The 15,123-nt window shown below is 44.6% G+C and overlaps 1 protein-coding gene across 6 annotated transcripts in view; it reads left to right on the top strand.

The window, feature by feature from the left end:
• The window catches only part of YEATS2 (YEATS domain containing 2), a 105,218-nt gene that overhangs the window by 88,004 nt on the left and 2,091 nt on the right, over nucleotides 1-15,123 (top strand). For 5 of the 6 annotated variants that reach the window (XM_064584548.1, XM_054504306.2, XM_064584546.1 and 2 more), the window contains 9 exons: nucleotides 1,001-1,129; nucleotides 1,618-1,716; nucleotides 6,273-6,375; nucleotides 7,265-7,338; nucleotides 8,679-8,758; nucleotides 9,405-9,606; nucleotides 11,662-11,888; nucleotides 12,779-12,853; nucleotides 13,821-13,894. In XM_064584548.1, coding sequence (XP_064440618.1) covers nucleotides 1,001-1,129; nucleotides 1,618-1,716; nucleotides 6,273-6,375; nucleotides 7,265-7,338; nucleotides 8,679-8,758; nucleotides 9,405-9,606; nucleotides 11,662-11,888; nucleotides 12,779-12,853; nucleotides 13,821-13,894 — 1,063 coding nt within the window. Of the gene's footprint in view, nucleotides 1-1,000; nucleotides 1,130-1,617; nucleotides 1,717-6,272; nucleotides 6,376-7,264; nucleotides 7,339-8,678; nucleotides 8,759-9,404; nucleotides 9,607-11,661; nucleotides 11,889-12,778; nucleotides 12,854-13,820; nucleotides 13,895-15,123 lie in introns of those variants that run through there. The other variant, XM_064584552.1, reaches the window with a different exon arrangement.

Genomic DNA, 15,123 nt, shown 5'->3' with positions numbered 1-15,123 from the left:
GAGATCATGACAGAAGCCAAAATCAAGAGTCCGATGCTTAACTGAACCAGCCACCCAGGCGCCCCTCAAATTCTGTTTTTAAGTAGTTGTTATGTGACAGCATGTATTTATGTTGTGTTTTATGTGCTGTCTCATGATAAAAGCCCTTTGTCGTTTTTTACCGGCCCTCTGAATGCCTCCAGTAGTGTGTAAGGGAAATGGGAGTATGAAAGTTACCCCTAAAGGAAAATGGGAGAGGATGACCCTTTCTAGAATGGTAAGGGGGGGCGCGTCAGGCTGGCTTGGTCAATTGAGCGTGCTACTCTCGATTTTGGGGTCTTGAGTTTGAGCCCCACATTGTGGGTAGAGTTTACTTTAAAAAAAAATAATACATGGAGAATGTCTGATGTTTGGAAAATAAGAGCTGCACAGAGGTAGAAATTAGAAGGTGTGGTGAGTACACACATTTTCAAAGTATTCGATCTATAGGGATGGTGTGAGCGGGACACAGATAAACTGGGACCAGATTAAAGTGGACTCTGAATACTCTGAAACTAATTTTGGAAACATTCTCTAGGCAGCCAGGAGCCAGAGAAGGTTTTTAAGTAGGAAAATGACAGTTCTCCAAATCAGAATATAAAATTTTACATCCAATTTGTGCCTATCACAGCTGGATACAGAATGAAGAAATTGTCATAGAAAACAGACATGGAAAAGAACTATCTTAAGATGTTAATACTGTTGTCTCCACCATTGGACTCTGGGTGACCTTTTCTTTTTTTTCTATTCTATTTTTCCAAAAATTTCTCTTACTTTATGATTGTGGGGCAAAACTCAGTCCTCACTGTCACATCATTGTTTCATTGTGAAATCTGGCATATCCATTGCTTCCCGCTCTGTTTATCGAAGGGGTAAATGTCCTAAGACCTTCCTCCTATGAGAAAATGTGACTGCTCAAGAGGGCAGGACTTTAAGGAAGCATCTGATCTTCAGTTTGGCCTTATCTTCCAACTTGTTTTAGGATTGCTAAAGATTCACTCCAGTCAATCCACTCCCCAGCAGGCTGTCCTGACGATCCCCAGCCAGCTCAAGCCACTCGGTGTAAATACATCCGGAGGTGTACAGACTATCCTGATGCCTGTGAATAAAGGTGAGTCTGTCCCCTTGGGGCATGCGGGCCTCCACCTCCGGGCGGGCCGCGTGCCCCCATTCTGCCCGCGGCCCCTCCCCGTGCCGCCTGCCCTTTGGCCATCTGCTCTCCTTGGCGTTTTGAACTCTGGAGCACCAGCTCTCGCACTGAACGTGAACCCCAGATGACCCATTGGTTTCTAAATAGCTCCCCGTTTCTAAAGTTGAGTAGAGGGGGAGCATTTTAAGCATTTATGAGAGTTCCAGGCTAATTGGATTTTTATTTTCTTAGTGACAAGCCCCCATTTCCACAGTTGAAGATCATAGCTCAGGTACCCTGTTCCCGTCAGTAAACAGCCAACCTTGTCAAATCACTATATTAAGTGAGGACCTTTTGAATATTGTACTGAAATTGTTTTTGTGCCATTCGTCTAAAATGAGGCCATCACCTGGGAGTAATAATTTCTATATTTCTTACATCCTCTCCTTTTTTTTTTTTAAACCTGTTAGTGGTTCAGTCATTTTCTGCCAACAAATCACCTGCCATTCTGCCTGTAGCTGCCCCAACTCCGATTATCCCCAGCTCTGCTCCAGCGGCTGTTACAAAAGGTAGGGAGTTTCTCATGGTATTTTTGCCTGCAAGTTTTGTGTAAGACATCATTGTAACCTGGGTGCCTTGAATTTCAGCCTGTCTGAGTCAGTCACGTCAGAAATACTTACCGAGTGTTTATATATAGACTTGACACTGAGGGAAACAGAGATGGGTAAAGGATCATCTGCACTTTAAGAACTTATAAAATCAGGGGCGCCTGGGTGGCTCAGTTGTTAAGTGTCTGCCTTCAGCTCAGGTCATGATCTTGGGGTCCTGGGATCGAGCCCCGCATCGGGCTCCCTGCTCAGCGGGAGGCCTGCTTCTCCCTCTTCCACTCCCTCTGCTTGTGTTCCCTCTCTCGCTGTGTCTCTCTCTGTCAAATAAATAAAATCTTTAAAAAAAAAAAAAAACAAAACTTCAAATCAGGTTGAAGAGAGTAGTAGTAGACCACAAGCAGTGATTGATAAATGCAGGATAAGTGATCTGGAAAGTGAATGCTGCAATATTTCAGTCTAGGATGTCTGCTCAGGGTTGGTGGGGGTATGGAGGGGGTAGGAATTTTTATGGAATATGGATTATAACCTGGACTTGACTGAAGCATTTTGAGGGAGCAGTAGAGACAAAGACTCAGAGGGCTTGTTTGGGGAAGTAAACCAATTAGGGAGACTCATCTGGGGTGTATAGTTGTGGTAAAGGAGCTTCAGGTAGGGCCAGGTTTTGGCAGGCTGGCAAGGGGGACATTTCTGACCACTGAGTAGATTGAGATGGTGTGGTGGGTTAAAGCAGCACACTGTGATGTCTGTAACATCTAGAATACTGAGAGCTGCCGTGTGCTAAGAGCCTTGGGAGTACCAGGCACCACGCTGGCTGCTTTATGTAGATCACTAATTATCACAAGGCTTCCAGATAGCTCTTATGCCCATTTTGTAGATGAGGAAACTGAAGTTCGGAGATATGAAGTATCCACTTCCTAAATCTTGAAAGTTAAAAAGCAGTGCAGTCAGGATTTGAAGTAGTCTGCTTTTCAGACATGCCAGATCTTTCACACCAGTCTTGAGAAAAGGTGGATTTGTAACTTAAGGCGTGACCAGCTAAAATGGGTTTGCTGATTACAGTCCCCTGCCTGTTTTTTAAATAAAATTAATTGGCACCCAGCTATTCCCATTTATTTACATATGATCTGTGGGTGCTCTGCCAAGTCCAAGTTGATAAGTTCCAGTCGAGATCACTGATTGGTCCTTTATAAGAAAAGTTTGCCAACCCCTGATCAGAAGGTAGCTGATAAAAGAACTTGTATTAGCCTGGACCAGCATTTCTCCTCAATAATGGTTCCATTTCATAGGCCTTCCTCATGCAGATTCGGATTCAGTTCATTTTGGACTGGGGTCAGAGCATCTCTGTATTTGAATTGTGATAAAATCTTGTATATTGAAATGCAAAGGTACTAAGCATGCCATTTGATGAACTTTGTTATAAACCCATGTAACCCATTTTCCATTCAAGATACAGAAATTTTCATCACCTTGTGCCCCTTCCTGTCAGTTCCCAACCCCCATAGGCAACCACTGTTCTGATTTCCCTTACAGTAGATCAGTTATGTCTATTTTTTTAACTTTATATGAGTGGAAGCACATGCATTTTTTTATGTCTGGTTGTATTTATTTACCATAATGTTTTTGAGATTCATACATATTGTACCTGAATAGTATTCCACATTGTAGGGAATACACCATAATTTGTTTGTCATTTCTCCTATTGGTGGACATTAGGGTTGTTTCCAGTCTGGGGCTGTATGTACAAGTCTTGGAGAACATATGCTGTCCTTTCTATAGTAGAATAGCTGTGTCAACCTGAAAATGCTAATTCTATAATTCCGTAGTTGTTGGAGGGCCAGATTAATGTGAGTACACTTGTACCTATAGAACTGGAGTATCTGAACTTTTTCTAAGGACTTCCTTCTGTTTCTTGAAGTCTTGGAATCACTAGGGATTGGGGGGATATATATTGCTAACAGTGAAATTAAATTAGGGTCATTCAATACAAGTCAATATAGACATGTAAAAAATTAATTTTATATAGAAATGAAGTGCTAACAACCTACTAAACAGTTCTGAGAGAAAGTGAAAAGACCTAAATAAATGGGAGGATACACCTTATTGTTTTAAATACAGTTGACCCTTAAACAACGCAGGTTTGAACTGTGCAGGTCCACTTACAGATTTGTTTCAATACAGTACAGTACTATAAATGTATTTCCTCTTCTTTATGATTTTCTTAATATTTTCTTTTCTCTAACTTTATTGTAAGAATACAGTATATAATACATACAACGTACAAAATATGTGTTAATCAACATTTATGTTATCAGTAAGGCTTCCAATCAGTAGTACACTATTCGTAGTTAGGTTTTTGGGGAATCAGAAGTTACGCATGGGTTTCAACTGCAGAGATGTGGCACCCCTAACCCTCCGAGTTGTTCAAGGCTCAACTGTAAATTTTATAAATATGAGAAATTATATTAATATACAGAAAGACCTGATGTGTTATCAGCTCTCCCCCCAAAAAATGACATACAGAATCAATATAGTCCCAGCCAGAATGCCTACAGTGTTGTTTTGTGTGTGTGTAGAAATGGACAGACTGAGTCTCAAATGTATGTGGAAATGCAAAGGCCCAGAATGGCTGAGGCAGTTTTGAAGAACAAAATGGTAGGGCACTTGGATCACCAGATACACATACTGTAGTGCTACAGTATTGAGATAGTGTTGTATTCAAGGGTAGACAGAATAATGGAATAGAAGAGAGCCCCGAAATAGACTCACACGTTTATGGTCTCTTGATTTATGACATTCGGTAGGGAAAGGAAGTCCTTTTCCATAAGTAGTGCTGGGTTAATTAGATATATCCATTTGGGAAAACAGTGAACCTTATACCATAAACAAAAATTAATTTGAGTTGGATTACGGACCTAAATGTGAAAGGTAAAACAGGAAAACTTTCTATCAGAGAAGATAAGAATATCTTCATGATTTGGGGCACAGATGTTTTAAGAGCAAAAAAATGTGAACAGAAACTGCACAGAAGAGGTTATCCAGATAGCTCATAAAGATGTGAAAAGTTGTTCAAGCTCATTAGTTATCAAGGAACTGCAAATTAAAGCCATAGTGAGATGCTGTTAGATCACCAAAATTTAAAACACTGGCCATACCAAGTTTTGGCAAGGATGCAAAGCAGCTGGAACTTGCATACACTGCTGGTGGAAGTGTAAATTGATGTAATAAAGCAGTTTGGCATTGTCTAATAAAGCTAAACATACATCCGCCCTGTGTTCCAGGAAATACACTTCCAGGAAATGCACACATATGTCCATCCACCAAAAGACATATGCAAGAATGTCCATTGCATTGTTATTTTTAATAGATAAAAAGATGCTGATGCAAAGGATTATGTACAGTATGATTCCAGTTATGTGAAATTCAAAGTGGGTAAAAGGTGGTTATCTTTGGCAGACAGGAACTGCCAAAAGCATAGGGAGCCTGGTTGAGGACTAGGAATACTCCATCTTTTTTTTTTTTTTTTTTTTGAGTTTTATTTAAGTAATCTCTGTACCCATTGTGGCATGACCCCGAGATCAAGAGTCCCATGCTCTTCTGACTGAGCCAACCAGGCGCCCCAAAATACTCTATATCTTGACTGGAATGCTGTACATGGGCGTATACATAGGCAGTTGAACTATACATTTGATATTTGTGCATTTATGTAAGTTATGGATCAGTAAAAAGGGGGAGAGATGTATGAGTAGATGTCATTTGTAGACCCTTGTTATATAGGAAAGTACTGAGGATGTTGACTACGGAAATGACACGAGAAAGGTCACTTAGGAAAATTTTCTGGTGCTGATGTGCACGGTGAGTTGTAAGGGGAAGAGATCGAAGGCAAAGAAGCTAATGCAGAAGCAGAAAGTGTGTGGTCATGGATCAAAAGATCCAGGAAGACTGCGGGAGTACAGGGAGGCACGTGCACTGAGACATTGCTATCTTCCATCAGTAGATTTGGTAAGATTAAAGCCTACTGTGCTTGGCGTGGCTGTTGCCAAGCACAGCAGATCTGATTTTTGCTTTCTGCCTTATGTCTCAGAACACTAAGATAATGCCAAAAGTTGATAATCTTAGCTGGAGAGATGATATCCAAAAGGATACTAGAACTTAGAACAGGCCAGCATTGTATTTTAATGTGGCAGTGTGCGTGTGCGTGTGTGCGTGTGCGTGCGCGCGAGTGAGGGGGATATTGCATAGCAGTGTGGTTGACTCTGTAAGAAATATGTAAAAAGCCACTTTATTGCCCCACCTTGTCATGAGCCTGGAGTTGCTCCCCGAGACCCAGGGTAACAGTGCCTCCCTTGTCTGCTGATCCCGTGACTCTGGGTGCCATCTCAGTCCCCTGGCTGTGTCCCTACAGCAGCTGTGTGGCAGTTTCCTCACCGAGTCTCAGTGGAAGAGCTTTTGTTTCTGCCTCACGTGTCCTTCCGTCATTGAAGGCTGACAGCTCTCTTTTTGTTGCTCTTCCCTTGTAGTAAAGACTGAACCGGAAGCGCCTGGGCCAGGCTGCCTCTCTCAGGAGGGCCAGACAGCAGTGAAAACAGAAGAAAGTTCTGAGCTGGGAAACTATGTCATTAAGTAATTATTTCAGTCCTTTCTAAGGAAGTTGTGCATTTGGTGTTTTATATGGTACTTTCTTAAAACCCATACCTGTGACAGCTGCGTATGTGTAGAGTTGTGTGTGTATAGACGTAAGCCCCTTGGTGGGTGGAACCCTCTGCGCACGTGCAGTGAGCAGGTGTCAGCACTTGATGATGCACAGCTGCGGAGTCTTCGTGTAACACAGCGGTATCACCTCTGGGTGGCCCTGGACTTGTCGCCTCCAGAGCCTCGGGTGGTACAGATCTCCCTCCAGCAGAGCTTGACAAGCATGTACTTTCTTTGCTGAATCCTTGGGCATGAAATTTCTCATGGTGTAATTCTCAGGTGTGTATACATTTTACACCTGAGTATCCACACACCTGCCTAATCGTAAATACCTGCCTTTTCATGGGCTCTACACGCTCACTCTTCTAAAAATACTTCAGGAGGTTTTCTCATTTCCCAATTGGGAACCCACCTCTGACCATGTATTTTGAAGTATGTCAGGTTATTGGGGACAGTGGAAACTTAGCCACTTTCACATGAATGGTGACAGCATGAGCCATATTAATCCTAAGAATAGGCATTTGTATATAGAAATGTTCTGCCCTAGCGGCGAGCTGCAAAAAGGTATGTGACTATTTAATTTTAAAATATAGATGAAATGTGATATTTGCATAATTTGCCATTCCTGGGTCTCATCTAGTTTATATTTAGAAGGCTATCTGTGGAAGGAAAGACATGCCCAGTATAATTGGTTAATTTTAATTCCCTTGGAAAGAAGGGAATATACACATGAATTCGTGCGTGTGTGTGTGCGTATACATATGTGGCTAGAAACTGCTGTACTTACTACCTTAATATTCTTTTCTTTTATCTCTCTCAGGATAGACCACTTGGAGACTATCCAGCAACTCTTAACAGCAGTAGTAAAGAAGATCCCTTTAATCACTGCAAAAAGTAAGACAATTAGTCTGAATATATGGATGCATTTTTAAAGCTGTGAACTACTTGGGCTATTAAGTCAACTTAAATCATTTTGTATTCTAAATTAATAACGGATGTGGTGGTTACCTTAGGCGGTTTGAGTTCTAACTATAGCTCATTTGCAGGATTTTAGAATTCACAATATCTTGGTCGTCAACCAACCAGTTGGTCTTTTACTGTTTTCACTGTGTTTGATCCAAGGAAGGAATTTTTTACATTTATTATTGCATGTAAATTGTAAGTCTGTTGTGTATATAATGAAAACTGCATTAGTTTTTAATGTTTATTAATAAGGAAAGAGATTAACATTTGCCTACAATGTGCCAGCTTTTGCGGGCTTGGTACTTTTACGGTCTCTTGTGGGATAGGTGGTATCATCTCGCGTTTTACAGATGAGAAAACTGAGGATAAGCAAGGTTAAGTAACTTGCTCAAGATCACTAACTATGGGGGGCGAGGAAGGATACTAACCGAGGCCTGTTTGACTCCAGAGCCATTAATCTTCTATCACTCACTACCCCGCACTTTGCTGAAATGCACGACTATCAAGACTTGGAGCAGTGAAGTCTGCTCTGTTGCTGCCCTTCGTCAGCAAGACTGAACGCTTGCTTCTCAGCCTCAATTGTTTTGACAGAACCAACCGCCTTTAGGGGGCAGATAGTCTGTTGATACTTAGGTGAATGCTTTTGAGCAAGATGACTGCAGACATTTACAGGCAAGGGATAAAGCAGATTATCATACTACATTCATGGGAATATGAAAACGAAAGTACAGACTACCCTGCTTGTTTTTTTTCTAACGGCAAAGAAATTACCTCTTTTTCCCTTGGTTGAAGTCTGGGGGTCGTTTTGCGGTAGTTCCAAGTAAATACTCAGGGACATTTTCCTAGCCCAGCAGGAAAAAATTTAAAAATCTCTGTGTTTAAAAATTTTAGATACTAAGACAGAATATTAGAGCTGGAAGGCAGGTCAGAAACCCAACTTTCGCAACAGTCATTTTAGAGATAGGAAAGCTGAGGCCCAGAGGGGTGCTGTGGGTTAACGGCGCAGCAGGGCTAGCCCTCAGGTCTGCTCCTGCTGGAGAGCTGGGCGCCCCGTGCTGCGCAGGTAGGTAGTCTTCTGCCGGAGAAGCCGCCGGTTTCCCAGAGGGCGTGCTGTTTGAGTACACACGATAAAGACGCCGCCCTCCCTCTTAGGCAGAAGGCCTCTGTGTTAGGCTGCAGGTGAGCTTGGCTGGTAAGGATCCCTCTAGTGAATACGATTTGGTTTCAGTCTAACAACTTTATTCAGAGCGTGCTGGATATGTGCGCCCTAGGTGAGGACGCCAGCTGCTTTTCTGCGAAGTCCGTGGAGCAGTATTACGCCTGGAACATTGGGAAAAGGAGAGCTGCCGAGGTAATACCAGTTGCTGTGCGGGCTGCCTCTGGGAGCCTGGGAAGGCCAGACCTGGAAGCCGTGCGGGCTGGCCGCTTCCGGGACAGTGATGAAAGTTACAGCGTATTTTGTTGACTATTTAATGGGAGACTTTTTTCCTCCATGTAAAATCTCACCTTCGAACACTTGTAGCTAGCCTTTGAAAGGTCTGCTGCTTGTTTCTGCATTGGTAAAAATTTCTAAACATCTTTTATGATTTTCTTTCAATATATTACAATGAAACCAAGTATTTGTTGAGTCCTTACAACGTGGCAGCTACTGTGCCAATGGTGGGGCTGTGGGAGAAGGTGGCACGTCGGGAGGCGTGCCTAGGAAGCTGTGAGAAGGTTAGTGTGACGGGTTCGGAGAAGTTCGGCAGGAAGAGGGAAGCTGGAGACCACAGTTGGAGACCAGGCGAAAAACCTTCTAGGCCAGACCTGGGAGTTTCAGTGTTATTTCATGAACATCAGTTACTTCGCTTCTTTTTAAAACTTTCTAAAAACACAATCAGATTAAAAAAAAAAATTCTAACAGGTTAAGTTAGCATGGTCATTTACTGTTGGGTGATGTATTTGAACACACTGCAAAGTTTGAAATTGATATTGATTCAAAAAAATTTGTTTTTAAGTGGCAAAGAGCAATGACAATGAGAAAAGTCTTACAAGAAATCCTGGAGAAGAATCCCAGATTTCACCACCTAACTCCTCTTAAAACCAAGCACATCGCTCACTGGTGTCGCTGCCATGGCTACACCCCCCCCGATCCCGAGACCTTGAGGAGTGACGGTGACTCTATTGAGGACGTGCTGACCCAGATCGACAGCGAGCCAGGTGCGGCTTCAGTGGGGCTCCCTGGGCCCCGTCAGCAGCCCAAGAGGCGGTTTCACGGAACACGCTCTCATCTCTTCAGCTTCTGCGGTTCTTGGGCTGCTCCAGCCCTGGAGGACTTGAGGGACAGGAGCCTTGGCACACCGAGAGCCGTGTGTTCTGTCTCCCCCCGCCCCAGAACTGTTTGTGCCCCAGTGTCCCCAGCACTGGGCCCCAGCCAGGAATGTTCCAGCCCATGGCATACAACGGGCACACGCTGTTGTTCGACGGTCCCCCCTCCTTCGCATCATTTCTTCTTTTTTTCTTTTTTAAGATTTTATTTATTTGACAGAACGAGAGAGGGAACACAAGCAGGGGGAGTGGGAGAGGGAGAAGCAGGCCTCCCACGGAGCGGGGAGCCTGATGCGGAGCTCGATCCCGGGACCCTGGGATCATGACCTGAGCCGAAGGCAGAGGCTTAATGACTGAACCACCCAGGCGCCCCTTTTCTTTGAAGACTTTCCTAATCCCCCTCCTTTCCTCCAGATAGAACTGACTTCTCCTTCCTTTGTGACCTTATGACCCCTCATAGACAAGTCTACCCGATTTCTTGAAGATGGAGGCACTGTCTTACCTGTTACTTTATCTCCAGACCTAGCTAGGAAATAGACTACCCAGTGTTGGAGACACAGATGGAAACCACTAATAATGTTGCAGATTAGAAGAATTGTTTATTTTTTTTATAAACATTTCTTCTTTTTTTTTTTAAGATTTTTATTTATTTGTTAGAGAGAGGGAGAGAGAGCACGCACACGAGCAGGGGGAGTGGCAGGCAGAGGGAGAAGCAGGTCCCCGCTGAGCAGGGAGCCTGATGCGGGGCTTAATCCCAGGACCCTGGGATCATGACCTGAGCCGAAGGCAGATGATTAACCGAATGAGCCACCCAGGCGCCCCTAGATGAATTGTTTTATGGTAAAGAAACAAACAGTTGTGCTGTAGAGGGGAGGGAGCAGGGCATAAAGGATACATGGAGAGAATATTTTTGAGTTTCTCCTTAAGAAGGGTTTTCTCCTCCTAACCCTACTTCTGTAGAAAAGCAGGAGCTCCACTCCCCATCTGAGGGAGCCTGGAATACAGGGAGGGGGTGTGTGTGTGTGTGTGTTGAGGGGCGGTCCTTAAGACTTAGCCCAAGTTCCATTTTCTCCTTGCAGCTCTCCTGAGAGCCCGAATGCAGGATGACCTCTCCTTTCTCTGAAATCCAGCAGCACTTAATATCAGACCATAATGGTTTGTCAGAGATAAATATCTAAGCTCTTCGGAGGACAGAAACCATGTTGGTTATCTCCATGCTTCATTGGTAGCATGTGTGAAGCACAACACGTTACACATACTAGGCTTTCTGTTACAGTGACGGAGTAATTTCTAAGTGCCGGTCAGTGAAACAGAAGAAGCCAGGAGCTGGATGCTCCCCCACCAGCCTGCCTGGGTATCCTTAAGCCTGTCTTGTACCTGGTGTGGACCTCATTTCCTCCTCCATAAGGTTACAAGGATGCACTGGAAGATTCCGAGGTCCTTTCTGGCTTTAAAGTTTTAGTACTCTTTGTTAGACTTTGTGCACATCTACTTATTAAAGACTAGATGCACGGTTTACACTAAAATGTTAACAGTACTTCCTCTGAGCAGTGAGAGGGGCTCATATGGGCAATTTTTATTTTCTTCACTGGGCACTTAAAAATTTTCCAGACTTAAAATATGAAAATCAGTTTAGTCATTAGTATTTGGAGCTTCAGGGCATGGCCTAGTTTTTGGTGGCATAAGTCAGAATTACATATTGTTTTGTCTTAGATTGCAGTCGCATCACGTATATATTGACACAAGTCGCCTGTCTCTGTGCTTGTCTGTCTTATGAATTACTAGTTCTCACACTTATCATCCATAGAATTCTAGAACTGGAAAGAAGGTTAGCTCCCTTGATACTTATCCCTTCTTCTCTGAGTCTCGGACTGTGGTGTTATGGAGATGGGGAGTCCATTCCTGTGGCCAGCACAGCTGTCCTGAGACTGATCCCCTGTCATTTAGAGTGCCCGTCATCGTTCTCCTCTGCCGACAACCTCTGCCGGAAACTGGAGGACCTGCAGCAGTTTCAGAAAAGAGAGCCAGAGAATGAAGAGGAGGTGGACATCCTCAGCCTCCCGGAGCCGTTAAAGATCAACATCAAAAAAGAACAGGAAGAGAAACAGGAAGAAATGAAGTTCTACCTGCCACCAACACTGGGGTCGGAATTTATTGGTGACATCACCCAGAAGGTAGGGGTTGTGGCCTCCGGTGTGAGATGCTCAGACCTTCAGCCTTATACACAGACACCAGACTTTCCTGGTGAAGTAAAAGTGTGAGTTTCTTCTGCCTGATGAACTTAGGGTATGCTCCCTGGACATCCCCTTTCCCACATCAGGGCAAGAAAACGAATTCCATGTGAAAAGGTTGCTTGCTGGCCATGGAATTGAAGCAGAGGCATCTAGGGATAGACCATTTTTTACTTTCCTCTTTGTTCTCATTTGCCTCCGTGGAAACACCACTCCCTCCTGAGGCACGTGTCCTAATACTGCCAAGTGGTACTTGAGAGGCCGAGCCTTCCCTGACATTTTTCTAGCTCCCAGGGGCCCTGCCCATGGTGTGGGTGCGGCCCGCGCACTCCCGTGTCGCGCAGGAGGGGATGCCTTCTCCACCTCTGGCCGGGCTCAGCAGCGCGGCGGCGTCTGCCCACCTGTCCCCGGTACGGCTGCCTGGGACCCAGAGCGGAAGGTGGGGTTTGTTTCATTTAGAGGAGAAAATGCAAAACGGGGCGAGCACAGGTTCCAAGTGTATCTTCGTCAAACAGGGCCTGAAGTCTGATTCCAGGCTTCCCAGTGGGTCGGTCCCACAATCAGAATTCCTGCAAATCCTGGCCATGTTCTTCCTGAAGGAGATTTGGGGGTAAAAGCGGGACTCTGCTAGCATGTTTAACAAGCACTCAGAAACTGAGATAAACAGGATCGTGTGTTCTTCCAGCTGTTAGGTCTCGCGTCCCTTCCCCCGAGTTTTGTCCAGAGAGCTTGTAGAGTTACTCTTTCAACTGGGTATTCGACAAGTGTGCTTGTTTGGAGAGGTGGGTTTTAGTGTAGAGATAGGAACGAATGGCTTTCTTCCGCTTTTCCAGATTGGGATCACTCTGCAGCCCGTGGCACTTCACAGGAACGTGTACGCCTCGGTGGTGGAGGACATGATTTTAAAGGTGGGCGCCTGTTGGCAGCCGCGGGCCTGGGAGCACCAGGGCGCCAGCAGGCAGGATAGTCTGGGTCCTGGGCTGTTCTGAGTAAGGGACAAGGGCACAAATGGAACAGAGATGATAAGTTTTAAGAGTTTTCATTTTAATCAGGCTTAGTGTTTTCTCTTTTTTCTCTTCTGATTTTTAAATGAACTAAATCACAGGTCTTCTGAGTGTGAAAGCATCCATAAGAGTTTCTGTGTTGATGTCACTCGAACGATTCTTTTTGGTGCCTTCTGAAGCAGCCTGAGATGAGAGTGCTCTCATTGCTTTAGGAGGTGACAAAAGCAGAGCCTTGGGTTTTCTCCACATGTCACAACAACAGAGAAACAGCCACAATTGTCCCAACCCTGGGCAAGAGGATGGCAAACTAGCTTCCTTACCCGGCCTGATCTAGCTCCATCGGACCCCTTTTCCAGCAGGGACAACTCGCAAATAACCCTCACCGGTTTTCCTTTTTTTTTTTTTTAATGGAAATAACCCAGATTTTATTTATTTTTTTTTTAAAGATTTTATTTATTTAAGAGAGAGCACGAGCGGGGGAGGGGGGGTGAGGGGCAGAGGGACAGACTTAGTGCTGAGCAGGGAGTCCGAGGCAAGGCTCAAGCCCAGGGTCCTGGGCTCACGACCTGAGCCGAAGGCAGATGCCCAACTGGCTGAGCCACCTAGGGGACCCCCCCTCACCGGTTTTCCTTAAAAACAATGTCTGATTAATGAACATTCCCCCCATTCATAATTTCTCAGAATCATGGCCTTTATATTTGTGATGTAATATTTGTGGTCTATTATTTGGACCTTTAGTGTTTTCTTAAGGACTTTTGCTCCTTAGGTACAACTGTTTCCAAAGTTTTGTATATGGGATGGGGTCAGATGTGTCCCTTCCCACCAGCAGGCATGTGGCCATTTTCGAGAGTAACCCTATCTTCTGTCGTAGGCCACGGAGCAGCTGGTGAACGACATCCTGAGACAGGCTTTGGCAGTTGGATACCAGACAGCATCTCACAACAGGTACTGAGATCTCTTTAGTCAGTGGTACTAGGCTTACAGGTATTTCCTGACAGGTAAGTTGCCCATGAAGAGGTTTTATACCTCATCCAGTTGGAGATGGAGGTGACAGTGCTTGGGACATTCTCAGAGCCCGACATACTCAGGGGTCTGCTTGGTCGTTTTGAGACTCCCGTGGTGTGAAAGCTCAGCTTTGCCCAGAGGTCTGTATCTTCCTAATCACTCCTTCAGACACACTATTCATTAGGACTCTGTTCCGCTACCAAGTTGAACAATACCAGCTCTTCGCAATTAAAGATGATAATATTGTCCATGACGTATCAGATGTTGGGGTCAGACATTGCATACGTTACCTGATTTGTTTTTCATTGGAGAACTCTAGCCCCCTTTTTAGAAGTCAGGAAACCAGGCTCTGAACGTTCACGTTACCTGGCTTTCCCAGCACTTGGGTGATAGACCTCATTGGCTCTAAAGCTCCCCCACTCACCACTGCTTTGCTGTCGGGACACTGAGTTTTGCCTTTTTCCTAGGCCCCAGAGCATGGCAGACAGGCCTTTCTTTGTTCCACATCCTTTCAAAGGAAACAAGTATTTTATCCCAGTATCCTTAAAGCCTGTCCTAAATTTGTAAAACTGTATTAAAAGTGCCTGAGGACATAAAGAGGCCTACATCAGAGGACTGTTAGGTCAGACTTCACAGGATTAGAATACCTCAGGCAGTGTGGAAGACATCTTTAAGAAAGAAGGAAGGAGAAACAGGAGTTCCAGGAATGCTCCTTGTCCTGTGTGAAACCCAGCAGTGGGCTGATGCCTTCTGTGGCCCCTGCTCACCTCCCTTGTCCTGGCTGTGGAGATACAGTAGCTGGGGTGCTCTTGATAAGAACATTTATCACCCTGGCCTGGCACAACTCTGTATCCCCTCCCCCCGACAGGTGGAAACATGGTCCCGCAGTTCTGTAGCCCTTTGACTCAGCTCTGTCTGCTAAGACTGAATGATGAGAACATCATTCTGTTTTGCTGTCCACTTTACTTCCTTCTCTTTTCTCAATCCTCAGAGGTTTTTTTCTTCATTGTTCAACCAAGTTCTTGAAATCCATCTCATGCCTGTGACTGAGAAGTCAGATTTGAGCCGTAGGGCAGGCTGTGAAGAGGGCAGGCCAGTCTTTTTTTTTTTTTTAAGATTTTTAAAATTTTGACAGAGACAGCAAGAGAGGGAACACGAGCAGGGGGAGT

The sequence above is a fragment of the Mirounga angustirostris genome, unplaced genomic scaffold (genome assembly GCF_029215605.1).
Source record: "Mirounga angustirostris isolate CCGP_5_RB_7025 unplaced genomic scaffold, mMirAng1.0.hap1 SCAF_1, whole genome shotgun sequence".
NCBI classification, from domain to species: domain Eukaryota; kingdom Metazoa; phylum Chordata; class Mammalia; order Carnivora; family Phocidae; genus Mirounga; species Mirounga angustirostris.
The sequence above is the reverse complement of the archived record's forward strand: the minus strand, read 5'-3'. Positions and strand labels throughout refer to the sequence as shown.